The sequence below is a fragment of the Jaculus jaculus genome, chromosome 3, assembly GCF_020740685.1.
Source record: "Jaculus jaculus isolate mJacJac1 chromosome 3, mJacJac1.mat.Y.cur, whole genome shotgun sequence".
Classification (NCBI taxonomy): domain Eukaryota; kingdom Metazoa; phylum Chordata; class Mammalia; order Rodentia; family Dipodidae; genus Jaculus; species Jaculus jaculus.
In genome coordinates, this window is record NC_059104.1 from 170,497,968 (window position 1) to 170,525,319 (window position 27,352).

The 27,352-nt window shown below is 52.6% G+C and overlaps 1 protein-coding gene across 1 annotated transcript in view; it reads left to right on the top strand.

The window, feature by feature from the left end:
- Clpb (caseinolytic mitochondrial matrix peptidase chaperone subunit B) overlaps nucleotides 1-26,408 on the top strand; it is a 145,383-nt gene extending 118,975 nt beyond the window's left edge. The window contains exons 7-16 of the mRNA XM_045145897.1: nucleotides 5,965-6,079; nucleotides 14,451-14,528; nucleotides 15,664-15,719; nucleotides 20,464-20,508; nucleotides 20,826-20,987; nucleotides 24,249-24,405; nucleotides 25,059-25,132; nucleotides 25,267-25,386; nucleotides 25,593-25,697; nucleotides 26,095-26,408. Coding sequence (XP_045001832.1) covers nucleotides 5,965-6,079; nucleotides 14,451-14,528; nucleotides 15,664-15,719; nucleotides 20,464-20,508; nucleotides 20,826-20,987; nucleotides 24,249-24,405; nucleotides 25,059-25,132; nucleotides 25,267-25,386; nucleotides 25,593-25,697; nucleotides 26,095-26,343 — 1,161 coding nt within the window. The 3' untranslated portion in view covers nucleotides 26,344-26,408. The remainder of the gene's footprint in view (nucleotides 1-5,964; nucleotides 6,080-14,450; nucleotides 14,529-15,663; nucleotides 15,720-20,463; nucleotides 20,509-20,825; nucleotides 20,988-24,248; nucleotides 24,406-25,058; nucleotides 25,133-25,266; nucleotides 25,387-25,592; nucleotides 25,698-26,094) is intronic.
- Nucleotides 26,409-27,352: the final 944 nt, after the last annotated feature.

A 27,352-nucleotide genomic window follows, 5' to 3' on the forward strand; every position in this document is an offset into this window, starting at 1 on the left:
GGTAGGAGGATTGCCATGAGTTCAAGGCCACCCTGAGATGACAGAGTTAATTCCAGGTCAGCCTGGACCTGAGTGAGACCCTACCTCAAAAAAAAAAAAAAAAAAAAAAAAAAAAAACCTCAGGGCTCTCACATTGACAGTAGTACAAGAGCCCTCAGTGTTATTCAGATTTCCCCAGGCTCCCCAGTAATTACCTACAAGGAAAGAAAATCCAAGAACCCAAGTTGTGTTCAATTGCCACGTCCCTTTCATGTGAACCAGCTTCTCAGTCCTTGCTGACCAGACACTCGTACTAGGTGCAGGCTGGTTACTCTGTAAGTTTACCGAATTGAGTTTACCGAATGTTTCAAGTTATGTATTTTTGGCAAGAACACCCTCTGGTGTTTATGTTCAATAAATTCATTAGATAAGCCTGTACTAGAAATAGGGATTGGAAATTTATGTCTTAAGTCTCATCTCCCTAAATAGAATCAGAACTCCATGAAGGTGGGAATCAGGCCTTCTCTCATCTCAGGTGTTCAGTGCAGGCTCCAGAGGCAGCCTACCAGAGTTAGTGTTCTCTCTCTCTCCTTTCTGGCCAGTAGACCTGGCTTGAATTTACTTACTCTCTGTATGTAATAAGGGTAGTGACATTGTCAGCTGCATATGCATCTATGAGGATCACAGCATTGACCCCAGATCAGGCAAGACCCATCAGTGAATACAAAAAGTAGTGAGTAAAAGTTTGAGAAGCCATAAGATATTTCATTACATAGTATCAAAGTTGTTCCTTAAAAATACTTAATTGCCCAAGGGAAATGGTGGAGAAAGCCTGCAGACACTGCCTTAGCAGCAGTCATGGGATTATCATCAACACAAGCCCCTGATAAGAGGCACTGAGACCATGAATGCATTTCCTCACTTCAGCCACTCCTTGCCCCTCTTAACCTTCTCTCACCAGTCTTGTCTGTGGATCATCCCAGCTATTTGCAGAGATGTGACAAGGTCAGACTCTCAGGAATAAGTAAATTCTGGCAGCGAGAGCCAGCATTAACCCTGGCGAGCTGCCTCTGGAATCTGCGCTTTCCACCTGAGATGAGAGAAGGCCTGATCCCCACCTTCACAGGGTTTAGTCTATTAGGGAGATGGGGTTTTATGAGGAGCAGGAGGGAATGAAAGGGAAGGTGCATGGAGCCAGGAGGCCTACCTGTCTGACACTTGCTCTTTGGCCAGCTTCCTACTTCCTACAGAGGTGTGTCCCTTATGAGCTAATTCAAGAGACCCTCCAAGTCCTTACTCAACCTCTCTCATTTCCTAGTCTCATGTTCCTGTCTGCTTTGCATCCCCCAGACTTCCACACATCTTGGACGCCTCTGTTATCCTCCCCCCTGCCCCCAGTCTTATTGCTTCTCAATCTTATCTCTTGACTTCTGGTCCCCTTTGTTGACCTCCCTACCCAGTCCTCTATCGTCATGTTTCAGGGCCTGACCATGCCCTAAATTCGAGTCTGAATCCAGAGTCAGGAGTATGGGCATCCTTGAGAGGCTGTGGGCAACCAGTAAACTGCAAGCTATATAGTCCTCTCTGCTCTTTCTCTACACCTCCCAATCCTGTTCTTGGGTCTTACTGTGCCTACCCATCTCCCCTATGACAGCTGCCCTCTCATTGCCAGTTTCATTGCCAGACGTGTCCCCTGAGCCACTTTCAGCTCAGCCACCCACCTCTGAGTGGATCCAGCCTCGCTGGCCTCCCAGCCCTTTCCTGTAAATGCTCTCCCAGCCGGGGGGAGTACCATATCAAATCAAGACTGATGGAAACCAGTGGCTGATTATCCAGTCAAGATGCAGCGTGGGAAGCTGGTGCTGCCAGCTCCAGGTGAGAGCCTCTAAAGTTAATTGTGCCAGGCTTTTATTGAGAGGGTGCTCTCCCCATGCCTGCTCTTCAGGAAGCCCCTTTGCTGTGCCTGTCACTCCAGCGCCCGGTTTCTGCTGGCTTGGCTACCTGCCTGTCTTCTCCAGATAAGTGGAGCCCCACCCACTAAAGCAGAGCCTGAACTCAGTCTGGTGCCTTCTTCTCGCGTCTTTCCAAAGAGCCAGGATCAGCAGTAGCCTGCATTTTGGAGCCACCCCCACCTTCTCCCCCACAAATGGAGTAAGAACCGACCCAGTGTTTTCCTTCTTTCACTTCTTCTACGGATTAGATTTTTCCCAAGGCTGGGCTCAGAGTCTGGCTTGCACAAGGCCCTGGATCCACTCTGTAGAATAATCAGTATAACAAGTGACTCAGGCCTAGGGCTGTACTTCCATTGGTAGAGTGCTTGCTTTGCATGCATGAAGCCCTAGGTACCATTCCTAGCACCAGGTAAAATAGGGTATGGTGGCATGCACCTGTAATACCACCAATTAGGAGGTTGAAGCAAAAGAATCAAATGTCCAAGGTCATCCTCAACTACACAGTGAGTTCAAGACCTACCTGGTCTACATGAATCCTATTTACAAACAAAAATAATGGGGCTGGAGAGATGGCTTAAGACCTCGGTTCAATTCCCCAGGACCCACATAAGCCAGATGCACAAGGTGGTGCATGTGTCTAGAGTTCATTTGCAGTGGCTGGAGACCCTGGTACACCCATTCTCTTCCTCTATCTCTCTTCCCCCCATACACACCTTGCAAATAAATGAAAATATTTAAAAATAAATAAATAGGGCTGTAGAGATTGCTTAGTGGTTAAGGCCTTTGCCTGCAAAGCAAAGGATCCTGGTTTGATTCTCCAGGACCCATGTAAGCCAGATACACAAAGGTGCACATGCATCTGGAGTTCATTTGCAGTGGCTGGAGGCCCTGGTGTGACCATTCTCTCTCTCTCTCTCTCCCCCCCCCTTCACCCTCAAATAAGTAAATAAATAATAGAGCCAGTCGTGGTGGTTCACACCTTTAATCCCAGCACTTGGAAGGCTGAGGTAGGAGGATTGCTGTGAGTTTGAGGCCAACCTGAGACTACATAGTGAATTCCAGGTCATTCTAGATTAGAGTGAGACCCTACCCCCCCCCAAAAGAATTTTAATTCACTCCATACACTTTTAAAAATATTTATTTATTTATTTAATCCCAGCACTCGGGAGGCAGAGGTAGAAGGATCGCCATGAGTTTGAGGCCACCCTGAGACTACATAGTGAATTTCAGGTCAGCCTGAGCTAGAGTGAGACCCTACCTCAAAAAACCAAAAAATAAATAAATAAAATAAAATTGTGACCCGGGCTGGGCCTGGTGGCACATGCCTTTAATCCCAGCACTTGGGAGGCAGAAGTAGGAGGGTTGCTTTGAGTTCAAGGCCACCCTGAGACTGCAGAGTGAATTCCAGGTCAGCTTGGGCCAGAGTGAAACCCTACCTCAGAAAAAGAAAAAAAAAGATGACCCTGAAGATGAATTACTGAAAGTAGAAATGCTTCTTGGAGAAGACATGACAGGGCTACCATATGGTCATAACCTAATTAAGAAGGTAGAAGTAAAGGTTAGGTGGCTCAAGGGGGAGAGCTTGTTCTGGACCCCACAGAGCAGCGGCTGGAAAGCACACATGGCAGAATTCTGCACCATGAAGGAAAGCCAGTAGCGAAAGGAGAGCTGCCTTCTGCAGGAGCTGATCAGTAGTGAGGCCACGCTGTGGGCCTGGGGTGGGATTCAAAGGAGAGCAGTGGGCCAGGACATGACTCCTGGCTTCCACTTAAGCCAAAACAATTCTACTATCTGTGGACCTCCACCTATGATTAAATTAACTAGAATGGGGCTGGAGGGATGGCTTAATGGTTAAGGCGTTTGCCTACAAACCCAAAGGCCCAAGTTCAATTCCCCAGGACCCACGTTAGCCAGATGCACAAGGGGGCGCATGCATCTAGAGTTCGTTTGCAGTGGCTGGAGGTCCTGGCGTGCCCATTCATTCTTTCTCTCTCTCTCCCTCTTTCTCTGTCAAATGAATAAATAAAAATAAAAAATTAAGTTAACTAGAATGAATCATATGCCCACCCCACCCCCATCCCCACCAGGAAGAACAGGCACTGGGGTGGACCATCAGTCATCAAAGTACAGTAAAGAAAATGGAAATAGGGCTGGAGAGATGGCTTAGCAGCTAAGGCACTTGCCTGCAAAGCCAAAAAACTCAGACTTGATTCCCCAGATGCATAAGGTGGCACATGGGTCTGGAGTATGTTTGCAGTGTCTAGAGGCCCTGGTGCACCCATTCTGTACCTGTCTGCCCCTCCCTCAAGTAAATAAAGTTTTTAAAAATGGAAATAGTGTTTATCAAAGGTCAGTGCTAGGGATATACCTCAGTGGTAGAGTGCTTGCCTAGCATGTAGCAGGCCCCTAGGCTTAGTCCCCAGTACCAGAAGGAAAATAAGGGAGGGAGGGAGGATCTAACGCCTAAGAGCAGATACTGTGGTAACCATCCATGCGCTGATCTCATTCCCTCCTCACCACACCCCACAAGGTTCCTGCATGGTAAGTGTGAGAACTACCCCATGCTACAGGGAGGAAATTAAGATCCAGGATGGTGAACTACCTACCTAAGGTCACTAGCTAGTCAATGGAGGAGGTCCTCCAAGCTCAGGTCTGTCTGCAGAGACGCTTGTATGTTCTTCAGCATAACCGTCTCACTGTGAGTCAAAAGAATGAAACTTTGGATGGAAGGCGACTGTAAGAGCTAAACAAGATGCTGTGGGTGAAGTCTGAACACAATGCCTGCCACACAGCAGCCTCTCACAGACCCACCCTGGCAAGCCGGTTCTCCTTCAGGCTTTCGGGGCCTGCCCAACTGCAAGTTGGCACTGTCACAGCCAGCGTACGCATCTTGCCATGAGCACCTGCCAGCCCGGTGGACCCGAGTGCTGCACAGGCTGGTGGGCAGGAGGAGGAGGCAGATATACGGCTGGAGTCGGCAGAGCGGGTGATGCATGTGGCGCCTGAGGGAGCTGCACAGTGACACTCTGGATTCCAGCCGGCAAGCGCCGCTCCACTGGGATCGGCGCCGAATTATTGCTCCATATGAAACTGAGGACTGATGGGAGCTTTCAGTTACAGACTGATAGCAACAGCCAAAATTGGATTGTTTGCTATTTATTTTTTTTAACTTCTGTCAAGGTCACTACTGTAACAGGAAAACACTACCCAAGCAGCAGGTATTTTTCATCCACTCTGCCCACAAGAGCAATCTGCGGCCGCAACTTTTGTGACAGGGCCTTACAGTGACAGCTCTCCTTCAAGAAAGATGGGCTCGTCATAGGGGCTTGCAGGAAAGGAGCCTCCTGAAGTCCTGGTCTTTCCTTCCCAGTTCAGGATCTGCCTCTTTCCACCTTGGCTGCTAATCTCCACACACACTTCCCATTGGCCCAGCCACCAGTCTTCTGGCTTCTTCAAACCTCTGCTTCCTAAAAAGCCCCAAAACACTCCACATTCACATCTTTTACCCTCTTTCCTACTTCTGCACCACTCCATTTTGCTGCTAATTCTCCTTGTAGCTATCATCAAATTGAGTTTTCCACACCCTCAGCAGATGCCACCCAGCGCTGGGTCAGGACCTGTGCTGGGCAAAGCTGTGAGTGAAAGATAGCTCCTGCCCTCAGGAAGCACCCAGGGGAGTCAGGAGGGAGCACACACGTTCACTGTGTGTTCAGTGAAAGATGTAGTCCTAGGGATAAGTATTTATGCAGTGAGGCCCCAAGGAGAGAGAGTGGCTCCACTGGAGAAGTCTGAGGACAGGCCCTGCCCTGCTCTGCCCTGACTTGGCATCCCCTGGTGTGTAGGCAAGGTCTGGCTCTTTTGCCCCAGGACAGAGGGAGAGAGTGCGAAGACGTGGACCAGCCTCTAGTGGCCATGAGCCACAGCTGGGCCACAGGACTCACACCTGTGTGGTTTTCCCTGAACTGGGGGATAGAGTGAAAGTAGGGTCCTGCTGAGTCCAGCACCCCTGAGCCAGTTACCCTCTTTCCCTCAGTACCAGGAGAAGCAGCGGAAGCGTGAGGCTGAAGAGAGGCGCCGCTTCCCCCTGGAGCAGCGCCTGAAGGAGCACATCATTGGCCAAGAGAGTGCCATTGCCACTGTGGGTGCTGGTAAGTCCACGGCACTGGCCGGCGGGGAAAGGCAGGGCGGCTCTTACTCTGCTGTGGTGACATGCACCTTACATTCACTTAGTGCTTCACTTGTGCAGTTCCATCTGTGTGCAAGGCATTTCCATAAGCTGTTTGCATATCTGTGTCATGTAGTCCTTACAGCAGTACTGAAGTGGGCGCCATTAAGTCCCCATTGTGCAGATGAGGGCGCTAAGCTGCAGCATTCCATTTGCTCAAGGTCGTTTTCTTATGCTTAGGACTGAACTCATGCCCTCACCTTGCCCACCACCCACCCCCATACTCAACTTTATCTTTTTTTTTGTTTTTAATGAGAAAGAGACAGAGAATTGTTACGCCAGGGCCTCTAGCCACTGCCGTCAAATTCCAGACATGAGTGCCACCTTGTGCATCTGGCTTATGTGGGTTCTGGGGAGTCAAAACTGGGTCCTTAGGCTCTGCAGTAAGTGCCTTAACCACTAAGCCATCTCTGCAGCCCCGTGCTCACCGTTTTTTGATTTTTGGTTTTTTTTGGTTTTTTGTTGTTGTTGTTGTTGTTGTTGTTGTTGTTGTTGTTGTTGTTTGGTTTTTCAAGGTAGGGTCTCTAGCCCAGGCTGACCTGGAATTCACTACATAGTGTCAGGGTGACTTCAAACTCTCCGTGATCCTCCAACCTCTGCCTCCCAAATGCTGGGATTAAAGGTGTGCACCAGCACACCCGGCTTCCCATGCTCAACATTTATGTGGGGCATCAGAGAGAGCTTGTCCCTCGCTAATGACATAGCTGAACATGGAAGGATTTCACTCGCTGTATGCCAGCCAGGTCCCTGCCAGAATGGTTTGTTAGTTGCTGACGGGCCAGATCTCAAGGAGAAGATCCCCAATAGCTGTGGAGGGGAGGGCAGCCCGCCTGCGGAGCTTTCGTCGCCATCCTTTGGGCTCTAGGAGACAGGGTGAGATCCACGAAGAATGGCCCTCCTGGCCAAGCATGGTCCACCGGACAGATATGTACCCATCGAGATGCTGCTGGTGACAGCAGCCTCACCTCTGCTCTTCAGCTCGGGCATGCGCTTCCCTCAAAGTGGTTTCCGATGGGTGAGAGAGGGCGGAGGTCCCCTGTACCAGCCTTGCAGAAGCACTGAGAGGACTTTTCCACTGTGCATCTCATCCTCCTAGTTTCTCTAGGCATCTCTTTCCTCCTGTGCCATGGAGTGCCAGGTCCAGAACCCTATGACTCTAAAGCCCATGTTCTTTTCTGTCTGTTTCATGTAGCTTACAACTTACTGTCTGTCCTCAAGGTGCTGGTCTTAGACTGGGTTCTGGGTTCTTTCAGTGGAGCTCACAGCTGATTTTGTCTACCTGGAGCTGAGTGCCAGTCCCAGCTTGCCTCTTTCCTGGCTCTGGGCTAACTTCTGAAGCCCATCTTGTTACCATCCATCCTCACCTGTCTCTCCTGGCTGCTGATTCAGAGACTCCAAGAGCCCCCTCCACCCAAAGTCCCTCCCTGCATTTTCCTGAACCTTACCTAAGGTCAGTGGTAAAACGGCTTCCCAGGAAGACCCAGTTCCTTGCCGTGTGATAGACAGGTTGACTGTCATGACTCTAGTTACCCGAGGCGAGACAGCAGCCATTAGGGCCTGGCTTGGGCAGGGTTGGTGCTTTTTTGCCTCCGTGGGCTATGCATCTGCTTTGCTGAGAAGCCCTTCAGCTGGAGTTACACTGAGAATGCCCTGCCCCTGCTTGTTGTTCAGTGACCAGCTCCTGGAGTCTTCTCGACCTTCGCAGGGAGGGATCAGTGGCCTACTGCTGCAGCTGCAAGCCCAGCCAAGCCCAGGCGCTCCCTGGAGTGAGCTGTGCTGACCAAGCAGCACCCGGGGCCTCAGGGCCTCAAAGCCCAACAGGTGTCAGAGGGCAGGCCTATCCAGAGGCTAGCTCAAGCCTCTCAGAACCCCACAGGCTAGTGTCACATGTGTGCTGGGACTGGCTGGATGGGGATGGAGCCTGGCACCCCATGGGTGCCATGAGGGTGGGCAGCCAGAAAAGTGCCGCAGAATGAATTGATTTGATAAATGGCCATTTATTACCCTCACGAATTGGCTGAAACCAATTTCGGTCACATCAACCCCTGGTAAGTGCTGGGATATTGATTTGTGCAAAGTAATACAGTGAATTTATCAGTGTGATCCCCAGCTGCAGGGCCTCTAGCAAGGCTGGTGCACAGTTACCGCCTTACAAATGGAAGGGGTGACACGCCACCCGTGCATCCCAGGCCCCCCGTGCTGCTCCGGTCTGCTAGGGTGACTGGGGCCAAAGCCCGTGAGCCTGTGTTCCAGAATCCAGAGCTGCTACTCGTAGGGGTGAGAAACACACTGTGGTGTGGGGCAGCCCTCCTGGGAGCTCGGCACCTCTACACCCCCCCACACACACACACACAGAGAAGAGCTGGCGGCCTCTGCTCGGCTGTTCAGAAGCAGACGCTGCCTTGCACTGCCTTCTCTTCCTCGCGCCTCGCGGCCCAAAGGCCTGCACTTCCCCCTCTCCCATGGCTCAAACCCAGCCTCACCCCTCCTTCTACCACTCACCCGGCCACACGGCGGTCTCCTCTCTGGTCTTCCTGCCTCTTTTCCTTCCCCCAGAGTCGGCTCCCCCCTACACCCCAGCCAGAGTAATGTTTGGAAACCCCAAATCTAACCAAACCACTTCCCAGGGGAAAGTGCTCAGCGGCTCTTGTTGCCCTGATGTGGCGTCCCCGGCCCTCTGCGGCCACCTCCGCACCGGCCTCTGCCTCCTTGCCGCACGGTGCTGCTCCCTGCTTGGTCACTGCTGTCCTCTCCGCCTGCGCCTCCCTTCTGACCCTCCTGCCACTCTAGCCCGGCCCACCTCCCAGTTTTCCCAGTTCCTGGCACCCACTGTGCTCAAAGCAGGTGCTCAGGCTATTTGTGCCGTAAATCTACGTGGTGTGTTTCCTTGTGTGCCCGGGTCGTGCTCTGAACAAAGCCGCAGCCTCTGCCCCGGACCCGCTCACAAGCGTACTGGTCAGCGGACGCTAGCACACTCCTTGACCTTTGACCTCTCGGATGGGTAGGCCACTCAGCAGACCTGCTCTAAGACTTCCCTGGGCTGCAGGTCAGCCTCACACACGGGGCAGCTTCCTCAGAGCTGCATCTCGGGGACATGTGCCTGACAGCCATCCACTGAGTCTCGGACGGACCAGCCTCTGCAGCCCGTGGCAGTTCTACCCCGCCACCACCCTTCTGCCCAGGGCAGCACCAGCCGAGTGGCACATAGGGGAACACCACCTTGCTTCCTGCCTCACTTCCCTCCTGGACTACAAAAGTATGATCTCCAGGCCTGTGCCTCTCGGAACCTTCCCTTAGAGTTCCAGGGCTGAGGTGAGAACTACGTCCAGGCTGTGCCCGAGCCACGCACCGGCCTGCAGCTCTGCTCCACCTGCCTCTGCTCGGCTGTGCCCACGGCCTGCGCTGCCCTGCCCTGCCCTGCCAGCACACTCAAGACCTGGGCCTTCTCCAGGCTGCCCACTCTCCAAGGCCTCCCTGGACTCCAGTGGACATCTGTCTCCACACTCTTCCCCGTGGTTTCTGCAAGTTTGCACATCTCCCTCCCCCAGCTCTGCCTCCCAGGGTTGGGCACACACAAGCGGACAGAAGTGGATGGACTCAACCAGTGAATGAAGGCAGTGCCCATCTTGACACTGAGAGGCACTGGGGTGACCCTGAGGGCTGTTTGCCCTGGGAGGTGCACCAGCCTGTGCCAATCGTGTTTCCAGGTTAGATTAGTGAAAATCCTACATTAGAGCATGAGAACTTGTCAAGAAACGTCAGCCTCCCAGACTGCCCAGAACCTTCTACTGGATGGAAGCGGGGAGGGGGCAGCTCTTTCCTCTTCACCGTTTCACACACTGGGGCCTCCCTGGAATGTCCTATCCTACCTGTCATCCTTCAGGTACAAATGTCTCTCCCATCCACTTTGGAGCCCTCAGTTTTCATGTAGCATTTACCTCAGATGCACAAGCCAGCTCATGTCAAGCTTGTTTTCTGAACAAGTGTACAGAGCTCCCTGGAGAGGGCTCACAAGAGTAAAAGCCATCTTTACCCAAGGGCAGCTAGAGCACGAAGAGTCTCAGGTCCCAGCCACGCTGTCCTCTACAAAAGGTGAGTTGGAGAATCTGTTCTTCAACCTCACAAACCCATAAAGACCAAGAATAATCCATTTACCCAGAAAGCCTTAAACTAGTACAGGGCTAGTCTCAGGGCTCCCTAAGGTATCAGAACGCCTAGCACCTGCTTCCCTAGAACAGATTCAGACTGGGGCATGCCCTCCCCTGGGTATGAGAGCACATAAGAAACCCCTTACTAGGCTGGAGAGATGGCTTAGCGATTAAGACACTTCCCTGCAAAGCCAAAGGACCCAGATCGATTCCCTAGGACCTATGTAAGCCAGATGCACAAGATGGTACATGTGTCTGGAGTTGGTTTGCAGCGGCTAGAGGCCCTGATGTGCCCATTCTCTCTCTCTCTTCCTGTCTCTGTCTCTCCCTCTCCCTCTCCCTCCCTCTCTCTCTCTCTTTCAAATAAATAAAAATAATTACTTTAAAAAAAACCTAAGCCGGGTGTGGTGGCTCACATCTTTAATCCCAGCACTCGGGAGGCAGAGGTAGGAGGATCACCATGAGTTCAAGGCCAACCTGAGACATCATAGTGAATTCCAGGTCACCTTGGGCCAGAGTGAGGCCCTACCTCAAGAAACAAAAAAAAAAAAAAAAAAAAAAAAAAACCCTTACCACTGTCTGGGCTTTGGTTCCTCCTATGTGAAATGGAGGTGGTACCTACATAGGATGGCTACATGGATAAAAGAACCATTTTTAAATTGCCAAAGCCGGTGACTGCTGCCATGGTGTCCCCCCTTGTAGATGTTCACTCCTTGCAGCTTGCAGAGTATTTCCTAGGATTAACTTGTTTCTTCTTCTTGCGCAGCTGACAGCTTGTGTGTCTGTTTCTGTTTTATTGATGAAGAAGGGACAGTGTTTTAAAGTCATTACGAAGTGACAGAGGCCAGAACCCCAAGAACGGCCCTCTGTTGTGGTCAGCTTCACACTGCTGGGATGAGCATCCAAACCATGTAGAGTATAGGGGAGGAAGGGACTTGTTTCCACCTCAAAGACCCAGGGGCAGCTGCATCAATGGTGGGAGCTTCTAGTCATCCAAGCAGAGAGAAGCCGTCACCAGCCAGAACACATGAAAAGCACTGAACACCAGTGCTGCAGCTAAGCACAGGGAGCCCACCAGAACTCTGAGCACTCTGCGCACCTGTGGGCCGGACCCCAGGCTCCACCCCCAGTGACACCTCCTCCAGCCAAGCAGCTAAAGATCCAAGATAGAAGCTTTATTTAAACCCCTGAGTGTATGGGGGACACACATTCAAGCTACCGCAAACTCCCACTGTCTCTGCCACATCACTCTCAGTGATCAGAATCAGAGAATACAGACCCATGAGCTGATGGGAAACAGGTGCTGTGGTAGAATTAACCATTGAGTTGCTGCAGTTGAGTTTCATGTGGCCCAGTAGTGACAGGCTTGGCCAGGAGAAAGGAACTGAAAAGGATGGGACATGAGCAAGGCACAGCACAGCAATGGGAACCGAGGAGTGTGACTGGAACTTACGGAGCCAAAGGAGGTTGCTGAGCTGTCCATTCAGATCGCAAGAGCAGTAGTGAGGACAGGGCAGGGACATGAGCTGAGGCTGTGTTGGATGGCTCAGTGCTGTTGGAAGAGTACAGAGGGAAGGGTTTGCAGGTGAGGCAGGGCTGTGAAGGAGGTGCCACCTCCTTTCCCTACACCCGAGACACCAGCGTGGGCTGAGGAGTCAGCCAAGTGGGGTTAAAAGCCCCACTCTAAAGATTATTTTCCCGAGTAGTTTTGAACAGATTTCCTACCTTTATGTATATTCTCATCTATAAAACAGGAAGTGTTACAGTCATAATGAGGTGCTGTGACATTGTTGCTACGGAGGGTTTTTTATACTATAAAGTGCTACAAGAGTAAGTTTGCTGGTCCACGGTGAGAGCACCAGCACCCCGGCTGGGTCCATACTGGCCTGTCCAGGTCTTCATCTGTCCCCGTGTCTACCTTGGCCTGACAGGACCCTCGGGCTGCCCAGACTCCGTCCTTAGCCATTCTGCCCACCACATACCCCAGGGCTCGCCTTCCCCAGTCCTTCCTGGCTGCTTTCATTTTTCATTCTGTCGGACTCCATCTGCTGGGCCGTTTTTCTCTTCAGATATTATTAGAACTATCCAGAGTTGTAATTGCTTAATGGTTGGCATTTCGCCTGTTTCACAGGGACCCCAGATCAGACCCACCCCAGCCTCATGCCCTGGGTCTGGCAGAATTGACCAGGGACAGCTGTGCAGTGGAGTCTGCCTTGCATTATAAAGAGTTCTCTCCCAGGTGCATTATTAGAAAAGAAGGGGGAAAGATGGCCCCAGGCCTAATTCAATTCCGCATTCTCCATGGTGTTTTTATATCGCACAGCCCAGCAATGTGCAGCTCTCTGTGGACTAGCATGCCACCCCAAAAGACCAGCCGAGAGCAGAGCCTCGTGTGCGTCATACCCTGTCTGAGGGTATCGTGCCACCTGTCTGAAGGATGCTGGTGCTTCTGCCCCCAGATTTACAAGACCAGACTGGCTTCACGCGTCACCTTTTCCCAACAAAAGTCTAGCTCTTGACATTTTAGTACTCCAGTTCCTCCAAATACCCTCACCCCTATGTCTCTGTTTCTTTTGGGACACCAGAGGTTCCTCCTGGCACAGGCTTGGACTTGCGCCCTCACCTTTGCTGCCTTCAGGCGCCCATCGGTTTTCCTCACCGGCCCTTGCCGAGCCCCCCAGTGAGCTAGGGAAGATCTGGCCCCCAGCCCGGGGGAAAGGCACTGCACCGACCACCTTCCCAAGCACCTGCCGGGTTCTCGGGGCGCAGCTCCTAGGCAGCCCAGTGGTTGTGCACTGACGTCTGTGAGGCTGCACCAGAGACAGGCGAGGACGATGGCAAGCAGGGACTGAGCACTTGCGACGGGTGGAGCGGGTCAGGTTCCGCCCACTCCCCGTGTCCACCTCCTCACCCCTGAGCTGCTCCACTTCTCCAGATGCTGCCCCTGCACCGTCCATCCCGAGTCCTGCCTCCGCCGCAGAGCCTCCCCGCCCACCCCCACATCCCTGACACTGTCAACTCTCTCTCAATCGACGAAGTTTCCAGGCCTTGTCCTCTGACATAGATTCCTCCGCTAATTTCCCCTGGCACTCTGGGGACCAGACCAGACATGTTGTTCCATCTGCAGACAGACTTGACATTGCACAGGGCTGTCCTCTTCCTGCTCCCGACTGCCACGTGTCCACCACCGTGACCCAGACTGGTAGTCATGTTTGATTAGAGCGGCCAGATATGATTTTTAACAAGGCAGGCTTAGGGAGAAGCAACTCTTACCATCCACCTCGCGTGTGTGCATTGCCTCAGTTTCCTTTTTGGGATGATGGAGGTTAGAATACTTTCAGGATGTTTCCGAGTCTTGAGTAAGTGCACAGTTGCGCCCAGGGTACGTGTTCGAGAAGTGATTCTTTCAGTTCTGCCCCACTCGCGCCTGCTGTCCTACTCGTGGGACGCTCTGTGCCTGCCCCGTGGCACAGCACCTAGTGTCCTCACCTCACGCTTGGCCCTGGTCACTTACTGCCTCTTGAAGAAGTGCCCAGTGCAGATCTGCGCCACTCCTAGCCCAACCCTCACCAGAAGCCTTAGTTAGCAAAGAAAGTCACCAAGAGGTTTGCCCCCCTGCACCCCAAGCTCCCCACTACCCTTGATTAGCTTCTAGACACTGCACCTGGCTGCTTCTACTTCCTAATCCAAACAGCAAAGCAGACCTTGGTTTCCCCAAATGGGAAAAAGCCCAGAGCTCACACCCTGCATCCCCTAGACCTGTCAGGTGGTTCTGCCTCTCCCATTTGCACTGGTGAGGAGAGGGGTAGCCAACGGAGTTCAAGTTCCCCTCCACCAGCCAGTCCCTACCCCCTTCACCTCCATTCACCATCCACCCGCCTTTCAGTTTCCCTGGCAACGCTGAGTGCTCATCCTGGAAAACTTTATCCGAAATCTGCTCTGGGCAGCTTTCCAAATCCATGCTAACCTGATTAGGTGTCTCGAGGGGCCTTGCCAGCTAATCAGATTAGGCAGCACTAATGGTAGTGAGGACTTTGAGTGGGCGCAGAGCAGTAAAACATATTGTATACTTAGTGATAATTATCCTGCCTTTTGTGTCATTGATTTATCTGCCTCCCTCCTGTCCCCATGTTGTGTTGGCCGTAGCGATCCGGAGGAAGGAGAATGGCTGGTACGATGAAGAGCACCCTCTGGTCTTCCTCTTCTTGGGATCCTCGGGAATAGGTAATTGGGAACAGGTCAGCACTGGGGAAGAAGAGCTGGGGAGCACCTGCCCGGAGCCTGAGCCCCAGCTGTTGTGGGTCAGGGGTCATGCCACTCACCCCAAGTTCAGCTCCCGGCTCCAGAAGCAGCTGCCTCCAAATTACAGAGCCACCAAGAAAGAACACTCTGGGCCTTTAGTCCTGTTACAGACAGTTGAACTCGTAGCCCTCCCTCTGCTGTGATGCCAGGACCAACCTACCTGGCAAACCAAGCCTTTAGGGCCCTTAGTTCTGCTCCAGGTACTGCGTCCCCAGGAGCTCCCCTTTGGGGGCAACTGAACCACCTTCCTCCGCTGCCCAGCACACCAGCTACGCTCAGAACAGCCTAGCCTGAGCAGCTCAGAGAAGCCCCTGGGATTCGCATCTGCCCACTGCAGAACTGGTTGCAGTGAATAGGCCCAGAATTTATGGAGCCAATTGAGCTGTATGACCCGAGGCATTCTCTGCCTCTCTCCCACACCCCCACCATTGTCTTGCTAGGAATTGCATGATTTGGTCACCACCTCTTCCCTTCTCAGAACCTTCTTGGATCTGACTCTACTCTGGTCCAAAAAGGTTACTTGAGCATGATACCCTATACCACACAGTGGTTACACAGCATTCCAGATGGTCCTTCAAAACCACCACTTTTCTTATGATAGTCACAAAGAACTGTGAAGCCAATGGGAGGTGCTCCTCATCCGCTTGAGCTCTGACTAAGGTTTCAGAGACTGGCTGAAGTCAGAGTGGTCCTAGAAAGTGTAAGGCTTGTGCTGAGCTTCAAAGGGCTCCTTGAATTATAAGTCACCCTTACTCCCCTCCTCCATTCTCAGGGTGTTGCTACAGAGATGAGTCCTTGGTCCATCACAGAAAAATTAAGATGCCTTGTAGGCTTTGATTCTGGTCCTAGCTTCACCTTGTTTCCCCTGGGTGACCTTGGACGAGTCTCTGAGCCTCAGCATTCCCACCATCAAAGAAGTGCTTCACAGTGTCTGCATATTTCTGGTGTTTTGTTTTTTGGTTTTTGGTTTTGGTTTGGTTTTTTTTTTTTTTTTTTTTTCACTCCAGCAGACAGTAATTGGGTTGTAATCCAAGTCCTCTCCCTTTTTTCTTACTAGGAAAAACTGAGCTGGCCAAGCAGACAGCCAAATATATGCACAAAGACGCCAAGAAGGTAAGGGCTGGGACCTTTGCCATTTCTTCTGTTCCCCAATCCAAGCAGCAGCCAATCAAAAAGAAGCAAGCCTCAGCTGTGGGCACTCGTTTCTCCAATAATTTGGGCACATTTTTGTGCCTCCATTTCTTCATTTGTAAACAGGAATTTTCTGCCTAAGACTTGGGCCTCTTGGGAGAACCAAATGAGACTCAGTCCCACTGAATTAGTACCTGTCCCACTCCAGAAAAATGCCTGATATGCCAACAGCTAAAACAACATTTATTAAGCCCTTTCCATCCATGGGAGCTCAGGCTGGGCTGGTGTCCTAGGCAGGCAGGGCTGTGCTACAGGGAGCCTTGGGAGCTTGCGGGGTGAAAAAAGAGTGGGGGCTGGAGAGATGGCTTAGCAGTTAAGATGCTTGCCTGTGAATCCTTAGGACCCAGGTTTGATTTCCCAGATGCCAGATGCACAAGCTGGCACATGTATCTGGATTTTGTTTGCTATGGCTAGAGGCTGTGGCGCACCCATTCTCTCTATCTGCGTCTTTCTTTATTTTTCTCTCTCTCTCTCAAATAAAATATTTTTAAAAAGCAGGGATGGCATGGTCCCTCTGCTTCTTCACCCTACCTGTGTGCTCAAACTCCTTCCCATGGTCCAGAACCCTGGGAGATCCCCAGGAAAGGGACATCCCCAGCCCTGCTTGTTCGCACTTAGCTTTGCAAGGCCTGCGTGGACAGGAAATGCTTTCAAAAAAGAACAGTTCTTGGAAACAATGCAAATCTGAATACTACCCAACCAGTCTTGCCAGCACCGAGGCTAAGCTCCCCTGCCTACGGCCGGAGGTGGCCTGACATGCCCAGTGTGCTGGCCTGGTTTTGTGCATCGCCTCCCCCCAAAGCAGCAAGGAGCTGCCTAGGCCTCTGTGGGCCCAGTGTCAGCCCTGGACTCCTGTTCGCTTGAGTCCCACCTGCTCCTTGCTACTTCCCCGAGAATCTAGTAGCCACAGAAACAAGGATGCCCAGGCTGTGTATTCCTGAGCCCCTTCTGCCCAGGAACTAGAAGGCTCTGAAACCTCCGTGGCTCTTTCTGTATCTTTATCTGCCTCAACCAAACCTAGAGCAAGCCCACTTAACAGGCAGGCAGGCAGGCAAGAAGCAGCGAGTGGCATGCTAATGTGCTCCAACTGAAATAGCTAGCTTAAGACAATTCATCAGGTTGGCAGCGATTGAAACAATTAGCACTCTGGAAAGGGCCATAAACTAGCAAGACTATTAGGGAAGATGCAGTTACGGGCAGGAACCACCTGATTAGGGATGAGGAATTCTGAGTGGTTTAATTTTAATACTGTCAGAAAGGTTAATATTTAATTACAAATTATAATCTCCTTATCCAAGCTGTCTTAATATGTCTTCATACACAGTGGAAATAGGAGGAAAGTATCTGCTGACTTGCTGGTGTAGAAAGGAGTGGGGACTGGGTACAAGACTGATGATGCAAGTGCTTTTGTAGTTGGCACATCTAAATGGGTTCTTCCCCATGCAGGGTGCCTCACAGGTGGGACGGTGGCTTCCTTCAATACACATCTTACCCGCGTGCACCTGCTGTTGAAGGCGGCAGGCTAGCCCTGGCCATGGTGGGCAAGCTCTGGAGGCGTACATTCCTTGGCTCAAGTTCTGGTCCTTCTGCTTTCTCCTGGCCTTATCAGTTACTTTTCCCACTACCAGAAGAAGACTATGGAAAGAAAGGGTTTAGTTCAGCTTACAGCTCCAGACGTAGCATTGGCACACACAGAAGGCATGGCAGCAGGAGCTTGAGGCTGCCCAACCTGTGCATGCCAGTGAGAGGCGGAGGGCAAGGACCACTGCTGCCCAGGCTCAGCCCGCTCTCACCTCTGTGTACAGTCCTCAGGTCCTCAGTACAGTCCGGCCCACTGTGAAGGTGGGTCTGCCTACACTGGCTAACCTAATCAGGATGTCTTCACAAGTGACTGTAGAAACCATCGAATGGCCTTAGGCAGTTCCTTCCCCCAGGCATCAGGGCTCTTGCCTCAGGACAAAGCTGTCTCATGCAGTATCTGTGAACTTGTGAGAGGTTCAGGAGCGGCTGGCTCAGGCGGCAGCGCTCAGTGTGCGTGCTCATCACTCAGCCCAACCCAAGCACTGTCCACCTACTTCACTCGCGCTTGTTCCTGTGAGGAGCATGCACGGTGCTGACCTAGACTTCTTCCAGAGGAGAAGCCTCTGGCCCTGAAGCAGCATGCAGAGGCTTATCCAAGGTCACCTGCTTAAGGAGGAAGTAAAACCAGAATCCAGTCTTCAGTATTCTTCTCAATGCCATTGTTTCCAGCTGCTTTAGAAGGCAAACGTGACAGTAGGGGTGAGAGGCGTGGCATGCCCCTAAAACGTTCTAAGTCATGGGCGATTCTTCTAGACAGCTCCTATATGTACAAGTCCTTTGGACCAACTCATTATATAATGTACTTATCTAGCCATTTTCTAGCCAAGAGACAGGTTTTTGAGGGCTGCCTTTAAATCTAAGAGAGCCTTGGACTACGAGCTATCCAACCAGCGTACCCAACACACCTCCAAGCCACCAAGAGCAAAGTGCAGAAAGTGTAAGGTTGGAGCGCAGTGTCACCTAGGCTCGTCCCAAGTGAGCACTTGCCTCCCTTCCCTTCGTCTGCCTCCTGAGAGGAAAGTGGCCTGGGCGTGCAGGGGCTTCAGCACTGGCGTGAGTGCACAATAATATGTCCAGGCCTCCTGCCTAATGGGCATTATGTGTATAGTTGTCAAAGATCTATTTGTGAGCTCACTGTCTTCCTCCAGTCTCTCTACAACTTCTTCCAAATGAAGCAGCTTTAACTCTGATTGCCAGAGAAAGACCCTAATGTTGTGATGCAATCTATCATAAGGGAGGTAGGAGCCCAAGACTCAGTTACAGAGGCCGTGTGATCATAGGTTAAGGCAGGTATTTAAGGCTTCTGCCCTCCTCTGTGGAACTGGACAGGACCCTTCATCATCATTTGCAACATAGGTTCAGGGCTAGGGAGATAGCCATGCAAGTGAGGACTCGCATTGGGCTCCCAGCATCCACATAAAGGCCAGCAGGCAGGCAAGTGGTCAGGTGTGGCTGTAATCCTATTACCACCTGTAATCCCAGCATTGGGAAGTGAAAATGGGATCCCTAGAACAAGTAGCTAGCTAGACTAGCCAAATTGGCCAGTCCTGGGTTCACAGGAGACATCTTGTCTCAATAAGTAAGGTAGAAGGCAGTCGAGGCAGACACCCACCTCTTGCCTCCACACACATATACATATATTCAAAAATAGGAGGGTTGCTGTGAGTTCACAGCCACCCTGGGACTACATAGAGAATATTTTAATAAAGAAAATAAGAGGGGCTGGAGAGATGGCTTAGTGGATAAGGCACTTGCCTGTGACCCAGGTTTGATTCGGTTCTCCAGTACTCACATAAGCCAGAGACACAAAGTGGTACGTGCATCTAGAATTCATTTGCAGTGGCTAAAGGCCCTGGCATGCCTATTCTCTCATATTCTCTCTCTCTCTCTGTCTCTGTCTGTCTCTCTCTAATAAAATAAAGAGGGCTGGAAAGATAATTTAGTGGTTAAGACACTTGCCTGCAAAACCAAAAGACACAGGTTCATCTCCCAAGGACCCACGTAAGGCAGATGCACAAGGTGGTACATGCATCTGGAATTTGTTTGCAGTGATTGGAGGCCCTGAAGTATGCTCTCTCTCTTTCTGTCCCCCCTCCCTTCCTTCCCATCTTTCTCTCAAATAAATAAATATAAATTTTTTTAAAAAAAGGAAAAGTGAGTTCCAGGTCAGCCTGGGTTAAATGAGACCATCCCTTCAAGTGTGGTGAGTAGGTGTGGCCAAGGTCAGCACCACAAGTGTGGGTGGTGGTGATGGAGGGCAAGGCTCCACGCTGCCTTCCGGTCTGTGTGAGGGGTCAGCCCCCCCCCCCCCCCAGCCCTCATGTCTTTTTCAAGTCTGACTCTAACCCAGGCTGACCTGGAACTCACTTTATAGGTGAGTTAGCCTCCTGAGTGCTGGGATTAACAGTGTGTGCCAAGGTAGGATTAAATGAGACCCTACCTTGAAAAAGACAAAATTTAAAAATAAGTTGTTAGCCAGGCATGGCACACCCCATTAATCCCAGCACTCAGGAGACTGGGTAGGAGAATCACCGTGAATTCAAGGCCATCATCAACCTATAAAGTGGGTTCCAGGTCAGCCTAGGCTAGAGTCAGACTTGAAAAAGAAAGAAGGGAGCATGATCCCCTACATGGACCGGAAGGGCAACGTGGAGCCTTGCCCTCCATCACACTTGTGGTGCTGACCTTGGTCACACCCACCCACCCACTTGAAGTGATGCTCTGCAGAAGCAGAGACCAAGGCTGTTGTTCCACAATGCCCAGCACACAGAATGCCCACCGGGATGTGAGAGGGAGGGAGGGTGGGAGGGAAAAGGAGCAGTAGATAATGTGGTTATGAGACCAATAGAAGCAGCCTGAAGGAAGGGACGTCCTGAATTGGATTGAGAAGCGAGGGGGCATGACTCGGCCTTATTTAGGTAGAGAACGAGGAGACTATGTGAGGGATGAGTGGAGCAGAAAAGGCAGCAAGGACCAGGAAAAATGCGAGGTCCCAGGCATCTCAGGCCGCTGCAGCCTAAAGGCCCAGGGGTACTTGGGGGCTCCTGCCCACACACACATTTGCCCCCAACTTGTTTCCACACAGGGCTTTATCCGGCTGGACATGTCTGAGTTCCAGGAGCGACACGAGGTGAGATAAATTATGATTTGGTGAGCTAGTATGACTTGTCACTTGGGCCTTGGGCTTCCCATAACTCCGGCAGCCCTGGGATTTGTCCTTGGGGGTCCACTGTGCACAGCAGGGTCCCTGGTGTGGTGCATAGAGTTTGCTCTCAAGCACAAAGGCCTGTCTGCCTCCCATCAAGGCAGCACTCCTCCCCTGCAGCTGCTTTGTTGAGACTTGCACTCTTCAAACTGTAGAGAGCCATCTTCTCACACCGGCCCCATATTGCAGACACACACAAAAAAAAACCCAACCTTAATCACATGTTTCCTGCCATCCTCCAGGTAGCCAAATTTATCGGATCCCCACCAGGCTACATCGGCCACGAGGAGGGTGGCCAACTGACCAAGAAGTTGAAGCAGTGCCCCAATGCGGTGGTGCTCTTTGACGAGGTGGACAAGGCCCATCCAGATGTGCTCACCATCATGCTACAGCTGTTCGATGAGGTAAGCCAGCGTGGGCGTGGCAGCAGCAGGAACCCAGGGCGCAGAGGCTGTCCTCTGCCCGCTGCTTCCCCACGTGTACGCTGCGTCCCTTGGCCAACGTAGCTGCACTCCGTGGGCAGGGAAGGCGAACGCTGCTGACTTCGCATAGCCTCCCAGGCTGCCTTCGAGGTCAGCCATGGGACAGAAGTGCCATGAAAGAGGGGAATCTTAGTTCCAGCTCTGTCCCAACTAGCTTTGCGGCCTTGGCAAGTCATTGCCCATCTCTTAAGCATGAAGACCTCACGTGACAGCACACAGGTGGATCAGTTCCAGGCACCATTCTTGCCCAGCAGCTCTCGTTCCTCCCTGGATATCAGATTTTGCGTTAGTGTTCTCAAACGCTAGCAGTGTTCTCGTGGACGAGATTCTACTCTGTGGCTGACAGTCGCCCCAGAGCCAAAGTGAGCCGCCAGTGAGCAGAACTGCTTTCATCAGTATACCCTGTGTGCCATGCCTCTGCTAAAGACGTACAGACATCATTGCTGACCACCACAATAGGTAGAAATCGTCTTTAAAAAACAAAAACAAAAAAAAACAAAAAACAGGGAAAAAACCGAGATATCTGACATGTCGAAGGCTGTAGAATATCTGTCTAAAAATCCAAGACTGGGCCCTGGGGAGATGATTCGGTGAGAAAAATGCTTCCACGCAAGCATGAAGCCATGAGTCCAGATTCCCCACAACCCATATAAAATGCCAAGCATAGTGGTGCCATACGCATAAACTGAGCACCGGGGAGGTAGAGACGGAGGATCTCTAGGGCTCACTGGCTAGCCAGCCTTACCTCATTGGTGAGCTTTAGGTTAAATGAGAGACCCTGTCTGGAGGAATAAAGTGGAGAGTGTTGAGGAACAAACCCAGTCCCACCCTCTGGCTTCCACGCATTCACACACACACCCATAAACAAACGCGAATACACACACACACACACACACACACACACACACACACACACACACACGAGAACCAAGACTGAGGTCTGAGCTAGAGCAAGACCCACCCTCTGGAAAAAAGAGCCAAGATTAGACTGCAGCTGTGTGAGACCCCAGAGCAAGCCCCTCAAGCCGGGGAGGGGGGGGTGTTATGGAAAAGGATGACTGCCACCTATTCCAGGCCCAGCCCTGCCAGGAGAAGCTGAGGACCGGGGCAGCGTGGAGATGGCACCTTCCTCTCCCACAGGAAGGAACACTAGCCAGCACCAGGAGCTGCGTGGGGACAGCTCGCCTTCTCCTTGGCCCTCTAGTTTTCCATGAGAATGGAAAAGTGGTTCACATGAAGCACAAGGGGAGACCACCTTCCCACCATCCCCACCCCCATGCAAAAAAATAAATAAATAAAATAACTCAAGCACCAAGCCAAGAGAATCCAAATGTCCCCACCAGCTGCCACTGCCTTCCCACCTGGCTGGCATCCTCACCCTGGGCCAGGTCTGTGGCGTCCTCCCCGCCCTCAGCCACCCTGCAGAGCTTGTGCATCAGTTCCGCACAGAGTCTCCCACTCGGCGCAGGCCTGTTGGTGGCATTCAGGGGCTAATGCACCCCAAGCACACCCCACACCTGTCAGAAAACGCTCTGGTGACTAACGGAACCAGGGGTGATTCAGCAGAGCGGCAGAGGGGCCGTCTGTTGGGTGAGCGCAGAGGAGGAAGCCTGGGAGTGGAGGCGATGCCTCAGAGCCCAGCAGAGTGGTCAAGACAAAGCGGCAAGCGCTCCCGAAGAGAGGTCACATTTTACCCAGGGAAGGACAGCGAGGTTGCTTTGTAGTCAGAGGAAGAAGGATTTATGCTATTTGTAGTCAGGAACATTTGGAAGATAATAAGGAAGGAATAGGGTCAGATTTTCACTTTGCAAAGATCCATGAGAAGGGCCCACTGAGGAGACTGCTCAGGTGTCCGTGCTGGCACTGGAGAAGCCTGGTTCTGTGGGCTGGAAACAACTAGAAAGCTGCCAAGGCCAGCGGAGGGCCAGCGCACAGCCGGCAACCTTCATCCGTCTTGTGGGGGTGGAGCTTAGCAGAGGCCTGGCTAAAAGTCACAGCTCAAGATTCCTTCAGCACAGAGGTCACAGAATGGATGCCATCTCTCACCTGGAAGCATGCTGTGGCCCAGAAGCAGTACGGGCTCAACAGTGGGCCTGGCTCGGATTGGGTCAGAGGTGGTTCAAAGAGGGAGTCACAGGGGCGGCAGGCAGAGCCCTAGAATGTGAGCCACTTGCTCAGTGTGAAGCTCTGGGAGAAGGCGCGGTCTCGGCGCGGTGTTAGCGTGTCACGAGCAGGGCACCAGGCAACTAGACAGCAAGCCCTCCACCGCAGAGTTGGCTGTGAGGAAAATCCCCAGACCCTGCATAGGCTTCCCAGGCCCAAGGCCAGAAAAGCAAGAAGCCTGTGGCTATTATCAGAGCACCGTGTGGGGCTGAATTCTGGGTCACTTCCAATTTACTCCAGAGTTCTGAGCCCAGGGCCAAAAGTCCAAGAAGAGCCTGGTCTCTGGAGAACCACCTGTTCCTCTCTTCACGAGGTAGTGGGAGAAGAGCCCCAAAACTGGAGTAAGATTTGCACCCCAGCCAGGATCGCTGACACCAACAGTTCCCTTCTTCGGACACATCTTAATTGCTCTATGGAAACTGAGGAGAAAGAGACATGAGCATTGAAAATCACCCTTGGGTCAGGTGTGCTCTGCACCTGCTCCCCTTGCCCACCTGGGACCCATCCTGAGGTCCAGTTATGAGCAGAGCTTTGATCTCTCACAATGAAATTGCTGTTGGATTATTGCTCAGGCCAGCACAGCAGTGCACAAACTCAGTCCTCAGGGATGAGCCCTGCGAGCCCAGTGTGGCGCACACAGTACCATGGGCACATGCACCTGTCCCCAAGCTCGAGCGGCCATGGGTTCTGTTGTCTCAAAGTCAGTGGCAAGGAGAAGTGAGAATGATGAGCAGGGTGACCAGCTCCAGGACCTGGAGTGACACCGCCCTCTGGAACTGTTGTTTTCTGGGAGGCCTCAGCCCAAGGCCCAGACACTGTGGTCCTGGGAAACATCCCAGCACTCCAGTGCTCACTGCCCACCTTCCTCCTCCTGTGTCTCTGAAGGGAGAGCTGCGCTTTCTGTCACTGCATGCTTTCGAAGCAAGGGCTAGCCCTGAACCAGCCAACGGCAAAGGGCAAGCTTGAGAGGATGGTGATGGGCTGGGGTGCCCTGACTGGACAGTCTTCCTTCCTTCCTAGGGCCGGCTGACAGATGGCAAGGGGAAGACCATCGACTGCAAGGATGCGATCTTCATCATGACCTCCAATGTGGCCAGTGAGGAGATCGCCCAGCACGCACTGCAGCTGAGGCAGGAAGCCTTGGAGATGAGCCGAAACCGCATTGCTGAGAACCTTGGTACGGTGGGTGGCCTGAGCTGTCTGGGGAAGTGACCCGGCCACTAGCTCACCATGGGGCAGGGATGGGATGTGAGTCCTGGGTCCAGGTCAGGTCATTAGAACAGACACCAAGCAGTATACCAGAGAGTGGAGGGGACAGGCAAGTATGTCCTCTCTTCCTTAGGAAAGCCCTGGTTGGCTGAGTTTACAAAGCCACCTACTTCTGGGGATAAAGTAACACACACTCAACTGGTAGTGACTCTCGGGGAATAGCAGGTCAGCAACTAGAAACAGACATGGGCTTTCAGAAGCAGAGTGGCATCCTGTGTGGCTGGGCCCTGAGAGTACTCACAGAAGGCTGTGTGGGTGCCATCCTACTCAGGATGAGCCCTGCAGCCCCCTTCCTTCAGGTCAGAGTGAGCTCTCATACTGGCTCTTCTCTCCCTATACCCCGCCTCCCAACTGAGAACCTCAGGTCTGTGGCATCTGAGCCATAAAGGTGTCAGAAAGTAGTTAGACAAGGGTCCAAGGTGAGACCCAGATCCTTAGACCATGAGCCCAAGCACTCAGAAGGCAGGACCAGGGTTCGTCCATGGTCAGGCTGAGGAGCAGACCTAGCGCCAGGAGCCCCCTGAGCAAGGGAGTGAGAGGTTTAGAATGCTGTCTCCACAGGGGATGTCCAGATGAGCGACAAGATCACCATCTCAAAGAACTTTAAGGAGAATGTGATCCGCCCCATCCTGAAAGTAAGTTCTTGGTGGCTCCCGCTGGCCCTGAGCCACCCTAGGGAGATGGAAACCCCTTTCTTCCCAGTTGGGGTTCAGAAACTTCCCTGCTCCCTCATCAGTGAGCTCACCCCATGTCTGACCTGGCTTTGCAGGCTCACTTCCGGAGGGATGAGTTTCTGGGACGAATCAATGAGATCGTCTACTTCCTCCCCTTCTGCCACTCAGAACTCATCCAGCTAGTCAACAAGGAACTGAACTTCTGGGCCAAGAGAGTAAGAGGGGAGTGACAGCCCATGGGGAGGGCTGGGACCTGTCTCCTGGCAGTACAGAGCTCTGACTGGGAAAGGCCTCTTCCCCTGAAGGTGGGGCCAGTGGCCCTGGGGGTGCCGTTTCTCACAGGCCCAGGCTTCAGGCCAATGTGACAAGAACCAGAAGGCACTGGGCCACATGCAGACAGGTCTCTTCTGACCCCCCTCAGGCCAAGCAAAGGCACAACATCACCCTGCTATGGGACCGTGAGGTGGCAGACGTGTTGGTTGATGGCTACAACGTTCACTATGGTGCCCGCTCCATCAAGCATGAGGTAAGCACAGGGGCCTGAGAAAAGTGAGGCACCTCCACACCACACCTCCCTCCCTGGTGGCCCCCAGACCTAAGCCTTAGACTCCCACCCTGTATCCCTCTAGTTTAGTAACTGGAACTGTCCATAGCAAATCAGAAACCCCTCAGGAACCAAAAATACAAGGAGTCAACTGCAAATGCTGCCTGAAAGGAATTAGGAACCCTCACTGTTTGGGGACTAGGCTGGAAGCCTCAGAAACCCTGCCAGCCAGGTGCCATAACCCCCTTCACACATGAGAAAACAGCTGGGGCCTCTTAGTTGCCCAAGCAGTAATTGATAGAGGGCAACTCCAAGCTCATGCCACAAGCCGGGCACAAGCCAAAACAGTGGAGACTGAGTCACTTTCTGCCACCTGCAGGTAGAGCGCCGTGTGGTCAACCAGCTGGCGGCAGCCTATGAGCAGGACCTGCTTCCCGGGGGCTGCACCCTAAGAATCATCGTGGAGGACTCGGACAAACAGCTCCTCAAGAGCCCCGAACTGCCCTCACCCCAGGCTGAGAAACGTCCACCCACGCTGCGCCTGGAGATTATCGATAAGGACAGCAAGACCCGTAAACTGGACATCCGGGCACCACTCCACCCTGAGAAGGTGTGCTACACCATCTAGCATCCGCCTGCCCGTATGTGCCCTGAACACCCAATAAAGGCCCCTTGCTGTGGCATGGCAACTGACCTACCTTCCCCTCTGCATCCGCAAGGCCTGCTGCCCTTCCTGCAGCCCCTGGCAGACCCTTTGAGCCAGGCCTAAAGCGTCCTCTTGGTTGAGGGTCCACCGTCTGCTACCATGCTTCCTGGAAAGGAGCTGCCTCCTGACCCCCCTCCCCAAGACCAGGAGCCAGGAGGACCCTGGTCTGGGCCTCGGGCCCTGTAGGACCAGGGTGTTAGCAGAAGCTCAGAAGCGTGGTAACTGGGAACAGATGTGGCTGGAGAGAGACAGGGGCCAGGCTGAGTCAGGCCATCTCTGCAGGGGCACATGCACCTCGGCCCACGGTGTGCTCAGACCAGGGCCGCTGTGGTTACTCTGCAGATTCCTTGTCTCATGCCCTAAAATTCTAAGGTGAAGGAAGCCAATACTACTGTCTTTTTCTGCTGCTGTATCACACAACCCCTCCCACCCCCACCACACACATACGCACACACACACACCAGAGTCAAGCCTTGGGACTAGGCCTGATTCCTTATCCTGCCCTCCTGTGGGATAGGACAGCAATCCCATGTGACGTCACAAGCTCGGCCCCAGGGGCTTCCTTCAGGAGAATGATGATGACGCGGATCATGGGAAGCTGTAGAGGGGCTCCACCACCTGACTTAGTCCTCTGTAAGTGCCGTCCCGGCTAGGTGAGTCTGAAATGCCCTGGAGTTTACTCAGAGCACACGTTAGTCACTGAGCTGCGGGTCTGGATGCCATGCTCCTCCATGACAAGCCGCAGCGAGGCCTGCTGAGTGCTTGAGCACTGTGTGAAAGTCACCTCTGGTAACCACACATCCACCGTCACTGCAGGGCCGCAGTGGAAGCCTGTGTTAGTTAAACTGTGAGGAAGTGGAGACGGGGCAGGGTCAGTGACGGGGTAGCAGAACGTCAGGGGTGCGCTGTGCGACAGCCGAGCCTCCGCGTG